The sequence below is a fragment of the Nicotiana tabacum genome, chromosome 10, assembly GCF_000715075.1.
Source record: "Nicotiana tabacum cultivar K326 chromosome 10, ASM71507v2, whole genome shotgun sequence".
Classification (NCBI taxonomy): Eukaryota; Viridiplantae; Streptophyta; class Magnoliopsida; order Solanales; family Solanaceae; genus Nicotiana; species Nicotiana tabacum.
In genome coordinates, this window is record NC_134089.1 from 165289617 (window position 1) to 165312302 (window position 22686).

The 22686-nt window shown below is 34.0% G+C and overlaps 1 protein-coding gene and 1 pseudogene across 1 annotated transcript; one reads left to right on the forward strand and one right to left on the reverse strand.

Annotated features, from left to right (window-relative positions):
• The first annotated feature begins 1524 nt into the window (after positions 1-1524).
• On the forward strand, positions 1525-9255 carry LOC107783740 (oligouridylate-binding protein 1). Its single transcript, XM_016604763.2, has 12 exons — positions 1525-1795; positions 2688-2749; positions 3330-3432; positions 5085-5161; positions 5243-5304; positions 5395-5482; positions 5581-5656; positions 5821-5851; positions 6446-6565; positions 6854-6939; positions 7144-7317; positions 8673-9255. Exons 1-12 carry the CDS (start codon positions 1706-1708, stop codon positions 8943-8945), a joined length of 1242 nt encoding a protein of 413 aa, XP_016460249.1. The 5' UTR covers positions 1525-1705; the 3' UTR covers positions 8946-9255.
• Positions 9256-14838: 5583 nt separating this feature from the next.
• LOC107783750 (protein TIFY 10A-like) lies at positions 14839-16012 on the reverse strand (annotated as a pseudogene).
• Between the last annotated feature and the right edge of the window lie 6674 nt (positions 16013-22686).

The following is a 22686-nucleotide window of genomic DNA, read 5'->3' on the forward strand; positions in this document are numbered from 1 at the left end:
GTATACTATGGGAGAAATTATTTCCTCGCTCCTCATTCGCCTGTAGAGATAAGTTTAGATTCGACCAAACTCTTTCAACCGGAACTTGTTCGACTAAAACTGCTCCAAAATAACCACCCGATGATTGAGAGATTTCCCTAATTTTCGCGACCTCATTATCGCGAACGTTTTCAGCCTTGACGTACATTTCCAACAGTTTTATCACAATAAATTCTCAGTATTCATCCGGAGTCCTCAAAAAATCTCTCAGAGTTTCATCGTCTTCGATGTTAAACTAAGCATAACAAGCAACCCCTTGCGGAGTCACTAAATACGGATATCTTCCGGTTATTTTAAGATTCACCGACTATTTGCTCACACTCATTTTTTTACATAACAATAATACCAATGTATCGTACTCTATTGTAAGTGGCAACTTAACATGAGACTGTGGAGATAAAACTATAGCTTACTGAGTTATTCGCCACCACAACTCCCCCCCCCCCGCCCACAAATATAATGAAGCCCTAATTCTTCGCTCTTCAGACATTATGACAAAATGCAAAACAACTTAACAAAGAAAAATTTCACAAAGACGTGAGAATATTTCTGAATGGATTTTTACAAAATCCTTAACGTCCTTATATAAGGCAAAAACGAGTCCCGGAGGTGAATTATTTGAGGTATAGAGTCTTAAGTTGAATTATTATTATGTCGGTTAAGCCCAGAAGAATTATTTGTGGGCCCATATAATAAATATAGCGTCTTAGTGAAAAACTCTCTCTATATAGCGTCCTTTTATTTTGGCACTATATTTTTTTCCATATATTTTTGTTTTTTAAGTCCAAAAAAACCACATTTTATTTCCGGTATCTGGACTGGGATGTCTTAGACTATGATTCTTAGTTATGCTTGTTTTTTTTTCCATTCATCTTATTTGATATACGGCAGCTGAAGTGTTCACTCCACAACAAATTTGAGAAATGTGATTACGTTGATTTGTATGTTTTGAAATTACGTTCATAATTCGCAATAAACACTTTGTATAAATAATTTTCTGTTATATTTTCAGTTCTACATTCTCAAATAGTTGAATATTTCTTTTATATATATATATATATACATATACATATATATATATATATATATATATATATATATATATATATATATATATATTTTTGTGTGTGTGTGTGTGTGTGTGTGTGTGTGTGAAAAATAAAGTTATAATTTTTCATCAAGATCGAACAAATGGAAGTTGCAAAACTGAATATACTGAAATCGCAAAGAGAAAAATCGAGCAGTACAAAATTTAATTAGAATTAATAATACAAGTATTGTATTTTAAAAAGTCCAATACCGAAAATAATGAACAGTAATAGCTGTTGTGTAATTCGACTAAACACACTAAACTTTTTATAAATTTAAATGTGGCAAAAAGAAAAAAAAAGAAAAAAAAAAAAGGAAAATAAAACGGGTGTAGGGAGAGAGAAAATGGAACGGGTGTAGCAGATTATGCTGATGAGCTAACTATAAAGATGTAGCCCAAAAGCAGGGAGGTGGGTTTTAGTAAACATCATCTCTCTCTTTCACTCTTCATCTTGTGGCATCACTCTCCCTCTTTCCCTCCGAGGGTTTCTTTTCTTTTTTCTTTTTATTTTTGTTTTTTCCTTTTTTTTTCCTAAATAAAATCTCTATTATATATCTCTGTATCTTCACAAAGAAGATGATGCAGCAGAGGCTGAAGCAGCAGCAGCAACAAGCAATGATGCAGCAGCAATCCCTTTATCATCCCGGTCTTCTTGCTCCTCCTCAGGTCTTTTTTTAATTTCCTTTTTTCTTATTTTTCATTTCCCTTTTTTATTCAATCCAATAAGTTTCTGTGTTTATTAGGTTTTGACTTGTTAATATGCTACTTGGGTTTCACCCAAGCTCCAATTTTTGGTAAAGCTGGAGTCTTTTTTGTACTTTTTGCATTTTTTGATTGTGGGTTTTGTTAAAAATTGATTTTTGAGTGTTTTGTTATTTTAGTTTGTTTTTTTCTTTCTATTTTAGATACCCATGTGGAAAGTTTAAGCCTTTATGTCAATCTTTTTCAATGATTAGAACATAGTGAAGTCACTGTGGTTGAGGTTGCAGTGTATTTTGGTTGGCCGGATAGTGTTTTTTTTTTGTAAGGCGATAAGTTGAAATTACTGGAATTGAGTTCAGTTTGTATTAGAAATTTCAATAGGGAGTTGGTATGTAACTAATCTCTAGGCCTTTGGCTTGTAAAACTCACTTCCCCATTAGTGATATTTGGTTTTCGAGCTATTGTGGCTGTTATTTTGTTTTTCTGCTTAGCACTCCTATATAGATTGAAAACTCTGAGGACAAGGAATGATCAAATCTTCATGTTGTCTATGTGTAAGCATGGTGATATTATTTTAGTAAAACTCCAAGTTATTGAAACAAATTTCACAACATTGGGCAGGGGTAGGTCATAGGTGAAGGGGGTGTGGAATTGGGGGCATGGCCGCCACGAATCCTCCGTTTTTCTGCCTTTAGCTTTTAGGGATAATTTTTTTTTTGTCGATTTTCACAATACATGACATAGTCCTTCTATATTGAGTTGAACTAGTGTCAATGTAATTTTATGCGAGGACTAAGGAAAACTTAGGGATCCTTCTTTTTCTATTTTATTAATTTTTTCTAGTATTTGTTTACAGATAGAGCCTATCTTGAGTGGAAATCTGCCTCCTGGATTTGATTCAAGTGCTTGCCGCAGTGTGTGAGTGCCTCATGCACATTTTTCTTTTGATTTGACAACCAATTTTCTTTTTTACTTACCTTTTTTTTCTTTTTAAATTGTTGCCAATGATATGAGGGTTTCCATTGTGTAGGGGTCTAAGGGAAGAGTATCATTTCTCACATTTAGTTTTTGCATGTAGAAGTTTGTGTAAGAATGTGAGATTGATTCTGGACTTATATTTCATAAACTGATCAGTGGAGATCTGCAACATAGAACTAGCACTTTAAGGCCCGAGTCCAATATTATGGAGTTCTAAAGCTGTTCGGGGGCAGTGGTCAGCTGTTCCCGGTATATGTTTAGTCATGTTGGAATAAAATGTATCCGCTTCTTGAGAAAATATAAAATGCCTTTTAAATGACTACCCTGTTCTGTAATTTTATCTTTGTACAAACGCTCATGTAGTTATATACTTTTATGTGCTTTTGTATTACTTGTTTGCTGCATGTTTATTGCATGAAACTGTGCTTGATCAAGCATACTGGTCTATATACTTAAAGAGGACATAATATTCTCATTAATCATCGATAACACTTTTGGTTTTAAATGTTATCCAAACTAGGTACGTTGGAAACATCCACCCGCAAGTCACGGAACCACTTCTTCAAGAGGTCTTCTCAAGCACTGGCCCCCTGGAGGGATGCAAGCTCATAAAAAAAGAGAAGGTCTGATCTCGTTAGTGTAGTTCATGTTTAACATTTTCTTACCTGACAAGTATTGAAAGTTAGTTGGAACATGCTTATCTGACGATGATAAACAAATTTTTTCTTTGCAAAAATACATGCTTATTTGACGATGATTGATTTCTGTCCTAGTTCTGAATGCTGTAACATGTTAAGGCTTTGATGAATTTGGAGTGTAGTCACCTTGGAGCAAATGAAAATGTGAATTGGAATGAGAAATTTTCTCTTGAGTTTTCATTTGGGGAATTGTTTCAGGCGGAGATGGTTATGCCTAACGATTCTGTGTTCAGTGCTTCACATGGGTTTGTTAGGACGGGCATAGGCAAATCTCGAGGGCAAGGCATATGCATATTGCCTATTGCTCAATGGAGGAAGGTGTTAGTCTGATGAGGTGTATGCCTTAGTTGTTGAGACACGACTTTGGCTGAATTTCACCAGGGCGTTCACCTCACTAGTGCTTGTTTGTACTTTTGGAGGGAAAGAGAGAGAGAGAGAGATGCAAGCTAGTATGTTTAGGTTTAACTAGGTTAGGCTTATGGATAGTGGTGGTTGAAGTGGTTTCTCTTTCTGGTTTTTCATATAGGCGGTGTTCGTGGTTTCTCTTTGTGATTTTCCATATAGTGTTCGTGGTTTCTCTTTGTAACTTTTCATATCGGCGGTGTTTTCTCTCTCTCTCTCAGCCATTAACTGTTGAAAAGTAACATTGTGATCTTAGTTTTTTTCTTCTTTCTCCAAAAAAAGAAAAATTGTTGAAAAGAAGCAAAAGAAGAGTTGCAATCATCTATTTCCAATTTCTCCGCTCATCTGTCATTGCGCTATTTTTTGTTTGTTTCTTCCTTTATCCCCCCCCCCCCCCAACATTTATGCATATATTTGTTGTTTGAAATGAATTTGGGGAACCTCCTTGATAGACATTTGCTTTACATCTCGACGCCTCGATTTAACCTTGGAGCCCCTCGACTTTTCCTTTAGCCTTTAAAAACATGGGCCTTGTTCTCTTTAACTCATAAATCATGTTAAAGCCTTCATGAATTTTGAGTGTAGGCATTATCTGTTTTCTCTGCACTATTTATAATGTTGGAACGAGTCAAAACTTTGAATCTTCAAAATTGATGTTGTTGAGCTTTTGTGATTGAAATATATCAAGGTAGTAAATGCATAGTGATTCCCTCATATGTTCTTAACTCATTAACTTGTTAGGCCTTTCTGACTTTGGAGTTTATTGTGATTGTTACATCGGAGCAATTTTACAACGTGTCGAGGATCGAGAATTCATGAATCACTCTTGAACTTTGTAAACAGAAGCATTTCACACTGAAGGTAGTCTTGCAAAATGATAGTCGTAACATTTTGTCACTCCATGATTTCTACAAGTTGGACTACACTTGTAGAGCCTGAGAGGAAGTTTGGAAGGGTTGGTGACTGGCCAATTGTTTGAATTCTCCATTGTCTTGTATACTGCAATATTGGAATTAGTTCTATAAAATATTTTGTCCTCACAGATACAGTCCTGAAATATTTGATACTTTCTATACTGATGTATATATGTGAATTTGTTGTTCATCCCAAGTCACATAAATTGTTTAAGATTTCTTGAAATGAGACTGATAGATGGTGATTTTTATGCAATGTAGTCATCCTATGGTTTTGTGGATTACTTTGATCGCCGATCAGCAGCCCTAGCTATTGTGACTCTTAATGGAAGGCACTTGTAAGTAGATTTCTCGCAATGTCTTGCTTTAAGAGTTCACTATTTGCTCTGTGATAAGCCGGCCTTACTGGTAAAATGCAGGTTTGGGCAGCCTATAAAAGTTAACTGGGCGTATACTAGTGCTCAGAGAGAGGACACCTCAAGTATGTGTAGTAGATATCTACAGTTTCTATCTTCTTGTTAGTTTTCCGTTGCTTAGTTGAGAACTCAATACTGTCTTATCTGGCTTACAGATCACTTCAACATTTTTGTGGGTGATCTCAGTCCAGAGGTTACAGATGCCACATTGTATGCATGCTTTTCAGTCTATCCTAGCTGCTCGTAAGTTCTATCCTTTGTAATCCTGTAAACCCTGACATTGATTTTCAAAAACTATTGTATACTCAGATATGCTATTCAAGTTTTTTTTTTACTTGCAGTGATGCAAGAGTTATGTGGGATCAAAAAACAGGCCGTTCAAGGGGGTTTGGATTTGTTTCCTTTCGTAATCAGCAGGTACGAAGATGGCTTTTCTCAATACTCTGATATTTTGCTTTTTCTCTTGTGCATTCCACCCGAACTCTCAGCCTCTCCCCCCTCCCAAAAAAAAACTAGTGCTTTCCCTGTGCATTTTTAAATCATGTCAATCTTTTTTTTTTTTTTTTGGAATGCTTTGGCAGGAAGCCCAAAGTGCAATAAATGACTTGAATGGTAAGAACAAGCTCTCTACTTTTTGATTATTTTCTCATTCTCTCGTTCTTCATGGTTATGTATACTGTCTGTAAAATTGCAAATTGAGAAGTGGGTTTTGAATAGAATTCTCTACCAACCAGTCCACTGTTTGGGAAAGTTTTGGTTGCTTACTGTTCGTGTTCTTGTTCTACTTGGATTCTATAGCATAGGACAAAATAATATTATTTTTGTGTTTTCTTGTATAGATAGCTCCTTACTTCATGTTCTTTCACTACTCTATGTTGGTCTTTCACTTGCAGAACAAACAGATCTTTGTACCTCCTCTAGTCTTTATCCTGATCTGGTTTCATTAGGTTCTCTTGTTTGCTGTAGGTCAATCTTCTAGAATGGTGTGTACCACCCAATTTATATAACCTTAATGTTTTAGAAAAAACAAGATTTGGCACTTTTTTTCCTCCTAGATATCTTCTGGATGATATGTTGGTTTCATGCCATGTTGTTGCATCATTTGTTGTTTTTTTCTCCTAGATTAGTAGGTTCTACCGAAGATGAGTAGATGACCCTGGTTTTCTATCTTGTCTGAATGGAAATTGTTTTGGTTCGAAACAAAAGGGAAATGGCTTGGAAGCAGGCAAATCCGCTGCAACTGGGCAGCAAAAGGTGCTGGAGGAATTGATGACCAGCAGGGTTCAGAAGCCAAAAGTATCGTTGAATTGACAAGTGGAACATCAGGTTGGTTTATTGAGTTTTATGGTTGTTTCTATCTTCTGCTTGATGAAACAACACTGTACTTTCAGCCGCAGCATATCAAGTAAGCTTTAACGATCATGTGTAATTCTTGCATAATCCAAAAGCACATTCATATTCAGTGGCTACCGTCTTATGTGTAGATTCTTTTAACAAAGTGATGTGGATTTTGTAACTGACATGAAGTGCTTACGAGAGCTTTCAGTTGCCTTGCTATTACTGAATTAATTTACATGATGAAGAATCTTGATGCCATTTTATATTATTGTCTAGATGATGGTCATGACAAGGCCAATGACGATGCTCCAGAAAATAATCCCCAGTATACAACTGTTTATGTTGGCAACCTTTCTCCTGAAGTGAGTATTAGTAAAACCTCGTTACTCCTTTCTGCATTACCTATGAATTTGCTACTAGGGATGCAAGAGATTAACCTTCCCTGCTTGAATAAAGTAGAGGAATAACATACAGTGGGAGTAAGCAGGAGGTTATTTGCAATTTATTGTAATTGCATTTAGATAATGGAGTTGTGTATGAGGTTCTGATGTCCGTGTGTGTTTCAGGTTACTTCAGTTGACCTCCATCGTCATTTTCATGCACTTGGAGCTGGTGTTATTGATGATGTCCGTATGCAACGAGACAAAGGTTTTGGTTTTATAAGATACAGCACCCATGCTGAAGCTGCTCGAGCAATTCAGTTGGGAAATGCTCAATTCCTTTTTGGTAAACCTATTAAGGTACTGTCAGAAAACGAGAATTCTGGTTGTTTTGGCTGTATAGGTATCCCTAGACTTCCTGATGACAAAAAGAATTGATATAGACCAAATAATCAAATGAAAGTTATCGGACCAGAACCAGTTTCAGTTCTCTCTTTCCTCTGACTTATCCAGTCGTAACGTCTTTAGGCCTGATTGGAGGCCAATATGTATAGGGACTACTTAAAGCACTACTTCATTTCTTTTGTAAGTTAAAAAATAAATAAAAAGAAGGATGTCACATTTCTTACAATTCTTATGCATCAAATCAGGGATAGGTATAAATTTCTTGAGCACTTTGTGTGGTCCTATTCCGTAGAAGAATATTCAAATTCTATCAGCTGTAGAAAGTGAGTTTCTATGGTTCTGCAGATGGTGTTGATCTTTAAAATGAAAAATAACCTAATTTTTGGCATTTGGGACTAAATGAATCCTTTTCTTAGGTCAGATGGGCTTGGCCGAGGTTAGTTGTGTTCTATAACTAGTAGATATTCCCACTGCCTGATCTGGAAGATGGTGGTTCGATGTGTGAACTCTTCTATCAGCAGCTAAAGACCTAGTGTATGTACAAACATTTTTAATAGAAAGAGGAAGAGAGAGGTAGAGGACATAGTAACAGCTGTACTGGGGAAACTACCTATGTTAATACTGGTGATATTAGGTTGAAGATAAAAGTTGAAACTTTGGGACAAGGATTTGACTTTAGTCATTACGTAACTTTGTCAATACAAAAGATAACGTGAAAGAAACGACAGCTTACTGTGACACAATTGGCCCTTGTTTTTTTAGAATGTTTTTTAAAGCAGTTGTCTCCAAATATCATTAGTTAATAAGTGTTTTATGAGGCTAGTCTGTTAGGAGGTAGCCCTAGACAGGAAGTTGTGGAGGTCGAGCATTAGGGTCATAGGTTAGGAGGTAGTTATGCATATTTCTACGGCGCGCCAGAGTGAGGCTATTCTGTTAGGATTTTGTCTTAGACTGCTAGTGGTTAATGCTGAGTTCACATTACTTTTTCGTTCCTCTTAGTGCCGGGCTTTATCTACTTGTTATTGTTTTGCTTTTCATCTATGTTCTTGTGATGCTGTTATTTCTTTCTAAGGTTTTTATTTATGGTATTGATTATATTGTATCTTTTCGTCTTCTTAGTCGAGGGTCTATCGGAAATTGCCTCTCTATCCCTCGGGATAGGGGTAAGATCTGTGTACAAACTACCCTCCCAGACCCCACTAGTGGGATTTCACTGGGTGGTTGTTGTTGTTGATACGTGTTTTATGAAATTTAAATCTAGTGAAACTGAGTCTTGTGTTGAGTTGGTAATTTTCTGTTTCCCATTACAGTGCTCGTGGGGAAGCAAGCCTACTCCACCAGGAACAACTTCTACCCCTCTTCCTCCTCCAGCTATGGCACACGTCCCTGGTTTTTCAGCGACTGATCTTGCAGCCTATGAACGGCAGCTTGCTTTGGCTAGAATGGGTGGTTCACAAGCACTCATGCATTCCCAGGCTCTTATGCATTCTCAAGGTCAACGAATTGGTGCTGCTAGTCAAGCAATTTACGATGGTGGTTATGCAAGCATTGCTACAACTCAACCACCGATGTACTACTTGTGAATTCTATGATTGCAATCGCTAAACACTTGCTGCTGGTGCTCTGCTGGTTTTTGTTTAATAGGATGCTTTTGTTTCGTTGTTAGTTTGTTGTGTCCCAACCATGTATGAATATGTAGCTTGTATTTCATCTGGGATTGTCAAACTGAGTAGCTAATCCAATGGCAGTTCATTGGATTAGCAACTTTTTCTTTTTTCCCTTTTTTGGAGGAGATCTAGGAAGTGTGAGCCGAATTGCTTAATGCGTTGCTCTTGCTGTGAATCATGTTGAATACAATCAAATCTCTCTATAATGACCTTGTTTGTTTCGATATTTTTTGGCTGTCATAGTAAAAGTGTTGTTATAGAAGAAATATATTATAACATAATATAAAAATAGGTTTTGAATTTTTTTTGACTTTTATAGTGAATGATTGTTATATGGGGATGTTGTTATAGAGAGATCTGATTGTATATGCTTTCTGCTTTTTTCCCTTTATTTCCTAAATGGTATTGTGAAATCCATCTGAATATTGCATATTTTATTGCCCCATCATGTCCAAATTCCAAAATGAGGAGTTGTACGCTATAGAAATCAACAAACAGAAGATTTTTGTAGAGTCATTTTTATCCATTCAAATTGTAACCAATCATAAAATATTATTTCCTTTAAATGAAATGGACACATAATTACTATCACCACTTGGTTTTGGATGGTTAAATTTGAGTTGGATAGACATATGAAATTGATAAATCTTCTCTTTTAAACGTGAAAGATCAACAATATAAGAAAGCGATCATATATGTTAATTAAATATAACAAAACAGGTTGTTTTGTGGACTAATAATTATATTAAACGTTACATCCCAAGACACAAATATATTCGAAGAATAAATAAAACACCATTGAGATCCCAAGCTTCCTAAGTTAATTACGTGGGGAAATGATTTGCCACTTTGCTTAAATAGTTTAATCCTACAAACAAGAAAATAGAAATGTTCTCTAGCCCAAATAAAGAAAGCCCTTTCTAGATATTACTAAAGCTTTCATATATCGATCGATTAGAAAAAGCTGCATAATAAGTTGTACTATTTGAAGTACTTAAATCTTGATTAATATATATATAGAGAGAGAGAGTTTATGCGTTGTGCATGGACGTAGATCCAAAATTTTAATCTGACTTGCTCAATATTTAGGTTCTTTTTTCATTGGACTCATTAGGAATTCGATATAATGATTCAAAATATAATAAATCTTTGAAATTTGAATATTTATTCTCTCTTCTTTCTTCTCACACACACACATACACATGTATCGAATATGTTAAGTTCGACTGAATCTATTGTTTACATGTCTTGTTCGTTGCTGGATGTACATTTACAACGTAAAGAATTGTTATGACATCAAAATTGAGTTTACTAATTATAACAATAGTTGATTTTTTGTATCAAAATTAATATAATAACTTAGTAAATAAAGTATAACTTATTATAATTGATTAAATTGTAAAACTAGTGTTAGGTGTATATAATAATTTCAAGCTTATACATACGTGTACGTACGTTACAAAGAGTAAGATGCCTTCAATCGAAAGGCAACCCCACTCCATGTGAATACATACACAAAACGATGTGTGACATTTCACATGGGCGAGGCATAGAAAAGATAAAGACAAATAAAACAACAAAATAGATAAAGAGATAAAGGAATGGGTTAACAAACAATTAAAAATGGCTCTAATGATAAAAACTTGATGCCTAACCAATGCACCTTATTACTATATTCTTCCTTTTTTTTTTTACACACACACATATATATATATATGCTTGTGTTGTTTGGTTCTGTTTGCGTATATCACGACTAATTTTACAAGATATTTGCTATCTTTCACCGGCAACAAATAACAAATAACTTTATTTACTAAAGCTTAAAAACGTGTGAAGAATCACCTATTATTTTTGTAAATTAAACAAGAGACCTTATTGGTTTAACCACTAATATTTTTCTTCCTTTTTCCCAACCACTATCTTCACAACATACAATGTGATCCCACCAAAATAAAAAGAAGTATTAAGAAACGGTCAAAACTCTCCCACCAATACGTTATTACCTCTTATATATAAAAAAAACATGCCTTTTTCTTGTGTTTTCTTGTAATTACCAACTCTTTTTGTTTAGTGGTAGAAGACTTTTTGGTGGAAATGTGAACAACGTGACAATTATAAAGTCGTCTTTGGCTTATTTTCAAACTTTATTTCTAGATCTACATTAATGCTTACTATTATTTCTAGGCAAAGATGCCTGTTCACGCCGACCTAATGTTTGGAGTATCAATTTTCAACCCTTATCTTTGTTGTGGTGCATAGCCCTCCCCCTCCTCCCTCCTCCCTCCTCCCTCCTCCCTCCCCCCACCATGTGTAATAAATAAAAATATATTTTTTCTAATTGTTTAAGCTTTTAAATAAGATGATTATATATTTCGGTATAGTGTCAGAATGAACAGAGATTTTAGGTTTGAGTCTCACCTTACTTGTTGACGAGCGTAAAACACAATAAGAAATTCATACTCGTTAGTCAAAGATAGTATAATTAAATTATCGTCTCCACAGAGATTTGATTTAAACAATGCTCTAGTAATTTCTGATTTAACTGCTATTCAGGATGATCAAACTTGATTTGGAATGATTATGATCTACGATTAACCACTAAAGTAAAGCAATTGACAATTGCCTGCAAAGAATTAGAGATTAGCAGAGTTAGTTTCTTATCAATGGGAGAAATAAGGGTTTTGACATGATATGTGCAAGATTGTTATTCTGGATATGATAATGTTATATTTCACTTTTGAGGTTCTATTGATTCTCATGAATTCAATAGGTGATTAGCTTATACTTCCGATTCAGACTCATCTCTCAATTAAATCTAAATCTTTCAAATAAACTAATGTGAGGTACGGTGAAACTTGCAAGAATATATTGGTAGGATTGATCTAAGAGAAACTTCTTGCGAATATTTCTCTTTCTATTAAACACTATAAAGAATAAAATCACAACTATATTAAAGCTCGTCTAATGAGTTCAAGCAATTAAACAATATTCAAATCCATAAACAACAATCAAGTCACCAAATCATGTCAAGCCCTAAGGTAAACTACTCCATAATTACCTATCAAAAAGGAATTTTCATGTGCTTTCCACAGGGAAAAGAATTAGGCCAGAACGCGAGGGGCATATAAAAAAAAAGTAACTAAAATTATGTTCTCTAACAACGTAAACTTTAAAATAAAGTGATCATCCTTTAACAAGTTCTTAAATTTTTTCTTCCTATATGTTAAGTTTTGTCAAACCTATTAAGAAAATAATTTGATAATATTAACAATAAAAGATTCTTTACTAGATTATTCTTATTTCTTCTTTGAATGAATAAGTAAAGATATGCCTTCTTAAATTTCTAAGGGGTCGTTTAGTAGGGTGTGTAAGAATAATGCGAAATAAAGTGTATTAGTAATGCATGAGTTAATAATACAAGTATTGGTTATGCAGATATTATTTCTTATCTACTGTTTGGTGTGGTGTATTAAAATTATAATGCATTGCATAATTTTTTAAGAAAAATAGTTGTTTATAAAAATGCCCTCCATATTCTCTAACTTTAAGAGACTTTAAGGATAATTTTGTCTTTAACCATACTAATGCATGCATTAATAGCCTTGGAAAAAAGTATGATGTATAACTAATACAAGTATTAGTTATATACATGTTAAAAAATGTACAAAACAAGATATTAGTAATGCATAGAGGTAAGGCTTGCATTATTTTTTCAAATATCTCCTACCAAACGACTCCTAAGTGTGAAATGGAAAAAAGTAATGATAAACACTTTACTATTATTTACATCACATCAAGCAATTTAACCGTATCAATATGATTAAGTGATAAATAAGTGCATGCAAAACATATGCTTTACATTCATTGTTTTGACGTAGCTATTGAATCACGAATTTTAATAGGTCATTAACAAAAATAATTATGCTTTTTTATTTTTATAAAATAATAAATATTTTGAACTAGCTTTATTTTGCTAAAGTGAGAAAGAAAGAAAGAAAAAGGACCTTAATATAGTACTACAGAAAACAACTTTATTTATACGTTTTCCTTTTTTATTTGTCTTTGCTTTTCGGCATTTATTTATGGGACTCCTTTTCCGCGTTGTAATTTTCGAAACCGCGTGCCCTATTATTCTTTAGGCGGATCACCATCACCATTTGTTGGTAGTGAAATTGTGATACGGTGAAGATACGTTTTTGTCAAATTCAATAGTTTTGATTTAAACTTTATATTTATTTTTTAAAATTTATTGGTATGTACCCATTATTATTTTAGAACCTAGACTTAGAATGATTGAAATTCCAAATTCATAATTTGTGTTTACTTTATCGCTTTACTTTAATTTTCCTAAGGTAAAACGTGTTTGGGAGAGGTGGGAGGGAGGGGTCCATTTAAAGAAGATTTGATACGTTAGTGGATTAAATTTAAGGTTGCAAGATTTTCAATTATTAGAGTTAAATATCTTTATAATAGACCTTGCTTAAATTGTACTAACTTAGAGTTAAATATCTTTATAATAGACCTTGCTTAAATTGTACTAACTTAGAGTTAAATATCTTTATAATAGTCCTTCGTTAAATTGTACTAACATTTTTTATGATGCTCAAGTTTTTTGGACACGTATTTTATGCTATCTTATATTATAACAATTAAAAAATATCGTATTTCATGTTATATTATAATCAACGTCATTTATAATAAAGATTTAACTGTACATCTATGTTGGCCGACATAAAGTTTGTTACTTAATTATTAATTACTACTTGTTATTATCTTTAAAAAATAAAAATAAAATATCTTCTTCTCAAAATAGATAGGTAGTGAAAAGTAAAGGGTAAGGGTGTTCATGGTTCGGTTTGCATCGATATTTTCCTAAAAATCGATATTTTCCTAAAAAGAAATCAAATCATGTAAGTCAGTTTTTCAAATATTAGAACCAAATCAAACCAATTAAGTCGGTTTTTTCTCGATTCGGTTTATGTCATTTTTTTGATTTTTTTGGTTATTTGTTGGTTTTTTCTTAAATATAAGACATACACTACCAAACACATATTTCAGAAATACACTATCAAACACACATTTCGGCGACCACATTTTCAACGTAGAAATCTATTATTTACCAAGATATGTTGATGATAATTGAATCAAATAGTGATGAATAATTTAAGGACTCAATTAAAAATATATTATTTTTAACATGAAATAGATTCTTACACTTAACAAAAGAAAACTACCAATTAAACTAGAATGTAAAGGTAAAGAATTGTACTAAAAGTGCAAACGATTAATATTTACTATAAATTTTTTAAAAGTGTTCTAAATTTAAAATAGCTACTCCTATATTCGGTTTGGTTCGGGTTTTTTAATTAAAACCAAAATCAAATCAAATTTGATCAATTTTTAAATTTCAAAACCAAAACCAAACCAAACAAAAAAATATCGAGGGCATTTAGGGGAGAAGACAAGGCAAAACATGAAAGAATTTCTATTACCGATTTGGTTCTTATTTTTCTCATTTTCTCTGTTCATTTTGCTCGTCCTACTATTATTATAACCAATCAAGGCAAAGCCATGGCTTCAAAGTTGCAAAACTATCACTTTTACCTATAAATCTAAAAAAATAACAAAATTTACACTATCACATATAGTAGATTAGTTACCATTTTACCAAACAATCAATTAATTCTTACAGAAATATTTGCCATTATATACCCATAAACAATATGATTGTGTAATATTTTTAGGGTACATAAAATTGAAACTCCAGCCAGCAAAACCATAAAAAAAGAATTAATACATTAGGAGGAAATAGAGAAAAAGTAAACGGTACTTATAATACAATATAAACATAGAAATTGCTCGTGATAACATTCCATTTGCAGTACAATAGGAAGTAAAAACTTAAGCCTTAGACGAATTGAATACCTACACAAAAGGGCACTGAATAACCATCTCTGGTTTCAATACAAAAATCTATTACTAGTAATGAATCCAGAGTAGTCAGATCTAATAAGTTTTTTGTTTAGATAAAGGATTAAGTAGTAGTAGTAGTAGTAGTATATTTAGGCCTAATAACAAGTAATGAAAACCAAAACAATTAAGTAGAGTACTAGAATTGCTCAGCTTTCACTGGAAATTGAGCACCCAATCCAAGCCACGCCTTGTTTTCAGAAACTGCTGCTTGTTTATTTGTGTTGCTTAATTGGTACGGTGCTTTTGCAGTCAGCCTATCTTTTCTTTTCTCTAAAAACCTAGTAAGTGAAGCTCGTCTCGCGATTGGTAAATCTCCAGAAATAATAGGCTGAGGTACCAAATCTGAAGCAGATTCAGCTGTTTTTTGAATCTGAGTAGCACAGTTGTTGTTTCCTTTGGTACAACTAGCCATAAGCATGATTTCCTTAGCTTTATCTGCCGGAAAATCGTTAAACACAATAACTTGACCGCCGTAGAATATCGTCATCTGTGCTTTCTCCGGTTCAGATTTTGCCTCAGTTTGAGGAAACAGATTCATTGATTTCTGAGGGTTTGACTCACCAGATTTCTCAATCATTGGCAATAAATCCATAGTTAGTAGTGCCTGTTGAAAAAGCAGATATGTTAGTTCCATTCAAATAACTACAAAAATATCTATAATCAAAAGGCAAAATTCGAGAAAAAAGCTTACCGGCGCGGTGGATACCAAGGCTGAGATCTCCAAAGGAACCTTTCTTCTCTTTCAAGTATTGGCTCAACAAATTACATGTCTGTGAGAAATTTGATTTCTGACCACCGGCTGCGGCGGCGGCGAATCGACCGGAATCCACAATCTCCGATGATGCCATTTGTAAATATTTTGCTTTTTCTGTCAAAAAAGACTAAATATTCTTCTTCTTTCTTCTAAGGTTGCAAATGTTGAAAGTAAAGTTGAATGAATATATGGGTTAAGAGCACATGTATATATATGACTGTTTAAATCAAACACGGAAGAAGACGTGGTAGGGTCGGGTAGTTGATGGGTTAAGCACGAGGAATATATGGAGGTGTTGAGCTATATTTAATTACCTACTTTACTATTTATTTAAAGGCGTGCTCTTTGCTCTTTCCAAAGGTTAATTATTCTCCACTTGCTACCATCAAACTTTTTAATTTTTTTTTTTTTAATTAATTTTTTATTTTTACTTCGAAATTTGGGGTAATTGGATCTCATCAGAACTCGAAAGTTAAGCGTGTTTAAGGGGATAATACCAGAATAGGTTAACCTTGGGAAGTTATCGTATTGATCTCTTTTTCCCTATTTGTGAGATTATAATATGTTTATTGTTGTTGTGTTGTTGTAATATAATCTCACCGTTAACTTTTAGTTATCCATTTTGACTTTGCACTCCCTTTAAAAAAATAAGTAAAGTATATATTTTGCAATTATACCCATAATAATAAAAATATTATTTCCAAAAGTCTTGAAAAATAATTTGCGGAATGAGTAATTAATGGTAAAGGTAAAATGAAAAAAAAAGTAAATTAGAAAAAAAAAAATCTTTTTCTCTTGATTTAGTATAGTAAATAAGTAAAAGTGAAAATGTATTATTAATATAATAGACAAATAAAAGTGAAAGGAAGGAGTAAATATCACATACCAATTGAAAAAACAAAAAAATTCCCACTTGCTCTTTCTTTTTTCTCTTTTTAAACTTTTTGCTATTTTATTTGTTTGTTTGTTTTGTTTCAGAGACAAAATTTCTTTGAACTGGAATTCAAATTAAATTGATTAAACAAAAAAAGGAAATAAAGGAAGGCGCATGTCAAACACGTGTTGTTTCTTCTACTGAAAGCGGTGTAGCATTCGCCTGTTGTTTGAAACCCACCAATACTGACCCTTGTTCTATACTTATTTACGCCGTTTTGCCCTTTTTATCTTGCTGTTAACTTTCTCTTCCTCTTTTACCCTTTTTCTTTTGCCTTTATTTCCCTTTATATTTACTGCTATATAAATTTCTCTCAATTTCGAACATGTTTGTATGAAGCTTTAGAAATTGGTACTTCAAACTTCAATATACGTGGGAGGACTGCAAGGCCAACTTCAAACTTTGAAATTTTAAATTCGTGAGTTTGAAGTTAATGTTGAAGTATTAAAATTTTAAGAACTTGGATTAGGCCTAATAGCAATCCTCACATCAATTTCTGTAATTTTCTCGTCCCAATTTATATGATATTTGTTATGAAATAAAGACTATAAAGTAAAGACAAGTATAGAGAGAAACTGATATATTATTCGAATTCAAACTGATGTACATAATGAACTGAAATCTCTTCTATTTATAGAAGAAAGGAAGCTGCTGTGTAAGCTGCTACTACAAGCTGCTGTGTAAGCTGCTACTACAAGCTGCAGTGTAAGCTACTATAAGCTGCTGTGTAAGCTGCTACTACAAGCTGCTGTGTAAGCTGCTACAAGCTGCTGTGTAAGCTGCTGCTGTACCAGATATGGATAATCTTCTACTGAGAGCAATATTTATCCATAACGGAGTACTGAATGGATAAGCTTATTATACCCGGTATGGATAATCTTTTACCGGGGGTAATGTTTATCCATAACTGGGTACTGAAAAGATAAGCATATTATACCCGGTATGGATAAACTTATACTGAGGGTAATGTTTATCCATAACCGGGTACCGAAGTGATAAGCTTCTTCAGGAAGCTTATTTCCAATATAGTACTAAATAGATAAACATATTTACGGTGGAGTCCCATATGGATAAGCTTATTCAGGAAGCTTATTTACAACGGAGTACTAAATGAACATCCATAATATAATATATTTATAACACTCCTCCTTGGATGTTCATTAAAAGATCATGTGTCTCATTAAAACCTCACTAGGAAAAACCACGTGGGAAAAAAATTCTAGTGAAGGAAAAAGAGTACACATATTTAGTAATACGCATTGTTAGGTGCCTCATTAAAAACCTTATAAGGAAAACCCCATGGGAAAAAACCTTAGTAAGGGAAAAAGAGTGCATCGCGTATTTTACTCCCCTGATGAAAACCTTGTTTCAAATATTTGAGTCTCCGCATTCCAATCTTGTATACCATCTTCTCAAAATTTGAAGTTGGCAAAGATTTAGTGAATAAATTTGCTGGATTATCACTTGAACGGATTTGTTGCACATCAATGTCACCATTTTTCTGAAAATCGTGTGTGTAGAATAATTTTGGTGAAATGTGCTTCGTTCTATCTCCTTTTATAAATCCTCCTTTCAATTGGGCTATGCATGCAGCATTGTCTTCGTATAAAATTGTGGGTCTTTTCTCACATTCCAAACCACATTTTTCTCGAATAAAATGAATTATTGATCTCAACCATACGCATTCCCTACTTGCTTCATGAATAGCTATTATCTCAGCGTGATTTGAAGAAGTAGCAACAATAGATTGCTTTGTGGAGCGCCATGATATGATAGTACCTCCATATGTAAATACGTAGCCGGTTTGAGATCGAGCTTTATGGGGATCAGATAAATAACCTGCATCTGCATAACCAACAAGGTCTGCACTATCTTTGTTAGCATAAAACAAACTCATATCAAGAGTTCCCTTTAAATATCGCAATATATGCTTAATCCCGTTCCAATGTCTCCGTGTAGGAGAAGAACTATATCTTGCTAGTAAATTAACAGAAAATGCTATGTCAGGCCTTGTAGCATTAGCAAGATACATTAGTGCACCAATTGCACTGAGATAGGGTACTTCGGGACTAAGGAGTTCCTCGTCCTCTTCTGGAGGTCGGAACAAATCCTTATTCACTTCAAGTGATCGAACAACCATTGGTGTACTCAATGGGTGCGCTTTGTCCATGTAAAAGCGTTTTAAGACCCTTTCTGTATAGGCAGATTGATGGATAAAGATCCCGTCTGCTAAATATTCAATTTGCAGACCAAGACAAAGTTTTGTCTTTCCAAGATCTTTCATCTCAAATTCTTTCTTAAGATATTCAATTGCCTTTTGAAGCTCTTCTGGAGTTCCAACAAGATTTATGTCATCAACATAAACAGCAAGTATAACAAATTCTGATGTCATTTTCTTTATAAAAATACATGGACAAATAACATCATTTATGTAACCTTCTTTCAGCAAATATTCACTAAGGCGATTATACCACATGCGCCCAGATTGCTTTAAACCGTACAAAGATCTTTGTAATCTGATTGAATACATTTCCTGAGATTTTGCTTCAGGCATTTTAAATCCTTCAGGAATTTTCATATAAATTTCATTATCAAGTGAACCGTACAGATAAGCTGTAACTACATCCATTAGATGTATTTCAAGCTTTTCATGTAGTGCTAAACTGATGAGATATCGAAATGTTATGGCATCCATAACGGGTGAATATGTTTCATCAAAATCGACTCCAGGTCGTTGTGAGAATCCTTGTGCAACAAGGCGAGCTTTGTATCTTTCAACTTCATTTTTATCATTCCTTTTTCGCACAAAAACCCATTTATGACCAACTGGTTTTATACCAGCAGGTGTTTGGACTACTGGTCCAAAGACCTCTCTTTTAGCAACTGACTTCAATTCCGATTGAATTGCTTCTTGCCATTTTGGCCAATCAGATCTTTGTCGACATTCTTCGACAGATCGAGGTTCAAGATCCTCACTATCTTGCATAATATTAAGTGCAACATTATATGCAAAAATATTATCCACCACTATTTCAAATCGATTTAAATTAATCCCATCACCGTTCGAACTTATTAAAAGTTCCTCACTTACATGAGCTTCGGGTTCATTGATTTCTTCAGGAATCTTAGAACTAATCAGATTTTGGGTCTCTTCAAGAGATCCCTTCATAGTATCGTTTTGATCATTTGTCGATTTTCTTTTTCGAGGATTTCGATCCTTAGAACCCAAAGGCCTACCACGCTTCAGGCGTGCTTTAGGTTCACTAGCTCTCATGCTAGTAGATGGTCCTACTGGGACATCAATTCGGATAGGCACATTCTCTGCTGGGATATGTGACTTAGTTATCCTTTTCAAATCAGTAAATGCGTCTGGCATTTGATTTGCTATATTCTGTAAATGGATGATCTTCTGGACCTCCTGATTACATATAGGGGTACGGGGATCAAAGTGAGATAATGATAAAGCTTTCCACACAATTTCTCTTTTGATTTCCTTTTTCTCTCCCCCTAATTGTGGGAAATTTGTTTCATCAAACCGACAATCTGCAAATCGAGCAGTAAATAAATCTCCTGTCAATGGTTCAAGATAGCGAATAATAGAGGGTGATTCAAATCTAATATATATTCTTATCCTTCTCTGTGGTCCCATCTTACTATGTTGTGGTGGTGCTACTGGCACATATACAGCACATCCGAAAATTCGTAGATGGGCAATATTTGGTTCATGACCAATGAATACATATGAAGAATGAAATTCTGAAGTTTTAATTTCGTTTTTCTTTGTTTCCTTTTGTTGATTATATTTAAGCAAATTAACTCCCAATAACAATTAACGCACAATTAAGTATTAATTAAGCATAAAATTGTATATTTGGACATTAAATGCTAAAAATGCAAACGATGCCTATTTTGTAATTTTTAATTTTTGTAAAACAATTTTAATTACTAATAATTGTAGAATTAAATCCTACATGCAAAAATGCGACATATTTTTGTATTTTTTATTAATTTAGCGAATAAACACGCACAGACAAATACAAATAATTCTTCAAAATATCACAAAATTGCACACCAAAGAAAAATCATTTTATTTTTGAATTTTTTGGGAGTAATTCTCATATAGGGCAAAAATCACGTGCTTACAACCAAAAACTAATTGTGACGGAGAATATTTATTATAATGTGTCGGTCTAAGACAGATAAGTGATGCTGCATGCAAGATAGCATGGCCCCAAACAGTAGTGGGCAATTTTATTTTCATAAGTAGTGGTCTTGCTATCAATTGCAAGCGTTTAATAAATGACTCTGCAAGGCCATTTTGAGTATGGACATAAGCTACAGGATGTTCAACTTTTATCCCAACGGATAAACAATAATCATCAAAAGCTTGAGATGAGAATTCTCCAGCATTATCAAGGCGAATAGCCTTTATAGGATAATCTGGGAATTGTGCCCTTAATCGAATTATTTGGGCTAATAGCTTTGCAAACGCCAGTTTGCGAGATCATAGTAGACACACATGAGACCATCTTGAAGATGCATCTATTAGGACCATAAAATATCTAAACAACTCACTTGGTGGGTGAATAGGTCCACATATATCCCCATGTATACGCTCTAAAAAGGTAGGGGATTCAATATCAACCTTCATTGGTGATGTTCTAGTGATCGTTTTCCCTTGATAACAAGCATCACAAGAAAATTCGTCATTTGTAAGAATCTTCAGGTTCTTTAATGGATGCCCACTCGAATTTTCAGTAATTCGTCTCATCATTATTGATCCGGGATGGCCCAAACGGCCATGCCAAAGCACAAAAGTATTTGAATCCGTAAACTTCTGGTTTACGATAGAGTGTGCTTCAATTGTACTAATTTTTGAATAGTATAAGCCAGAAGATAAAGTTGGTAACTTTTCTACAATGCATTTCTGGCCAGAAATATTCTTTGTAATACAAAGATATTCCCTATTCATTTCATCTATTGTCTCTACATGATACCCATTTCGGCGGATATCTATAAAACTCAACAAGTTTCTTTGGGACTTGGAGGAGAACAATGCATTGTCTATAATAAGTTTTGTTCCCTTAGACAGAAATATTATGGCTCTTCCGGAGCCTTCAATCAAACTTATATTACCAGAAATTGTTGAAAAATTTGCTTTTTCCTTATGCAAATAAGAAAAGTATTTCTGATCGTTGAATATGGCATGAGTTGTTCCACTATCAATAACACACATATCTTCATGATTTGTCTTTGATCCAAACATAATTTGAGGGTTATCCATATTCTTCAAAATAATATAAATAAAATATATTATAGTAAACATCATTATCAAAGCATAACTTTTATTTATGTACAACAATTACATAACCATACTATCTATTACAAACAACAAAAATTAAAATATTTACATTTCTACAGATTCACTACCAATTACATGACTTATTTCTCCTTCTGGAAGTGCAAAGTAATCAGTTACATCCAAATGCATGAAGTCTAAATTATCTTCAGAAATAAAATTTGCTTCAGCATTTTTCTCTGTCTTCTTCAGGGAGGCTTGATAAAGCTCAACCAGGTGCTTTGGCGTACGACAAGTACGTGACCAGTGCCCTTTTCCTCCACATCTATAACATGCATTTTCTGCATTTGGCGCTTGCACCGCTTCATGCTTTTGTTCCTTCCTTTTCCACTGCTGGTGGTGAGGAGGCTTCTTTGGTGCATTATTATTACCATGATTGGGGTTTCTTCCCCGACCACGGCCATGACCACGACTGGGGCCACGACCTCTTCCACGTTTAGCTTGGTGGAAGTTCGTCTCATTCACTTCAGGGAATGGACAAGAACCAATAGGTCGACTTTCATGATTTTTCATTAATAGCCCATTATGTTGCTCTGCTATAAGAAGATGTGAGATAAGTTCAGAATACTTTTTAAATCCCATCTCTCGATATTACTGCTGCAGGAGCATATTCGAGGCATGAAAAATGGTGAAAGTT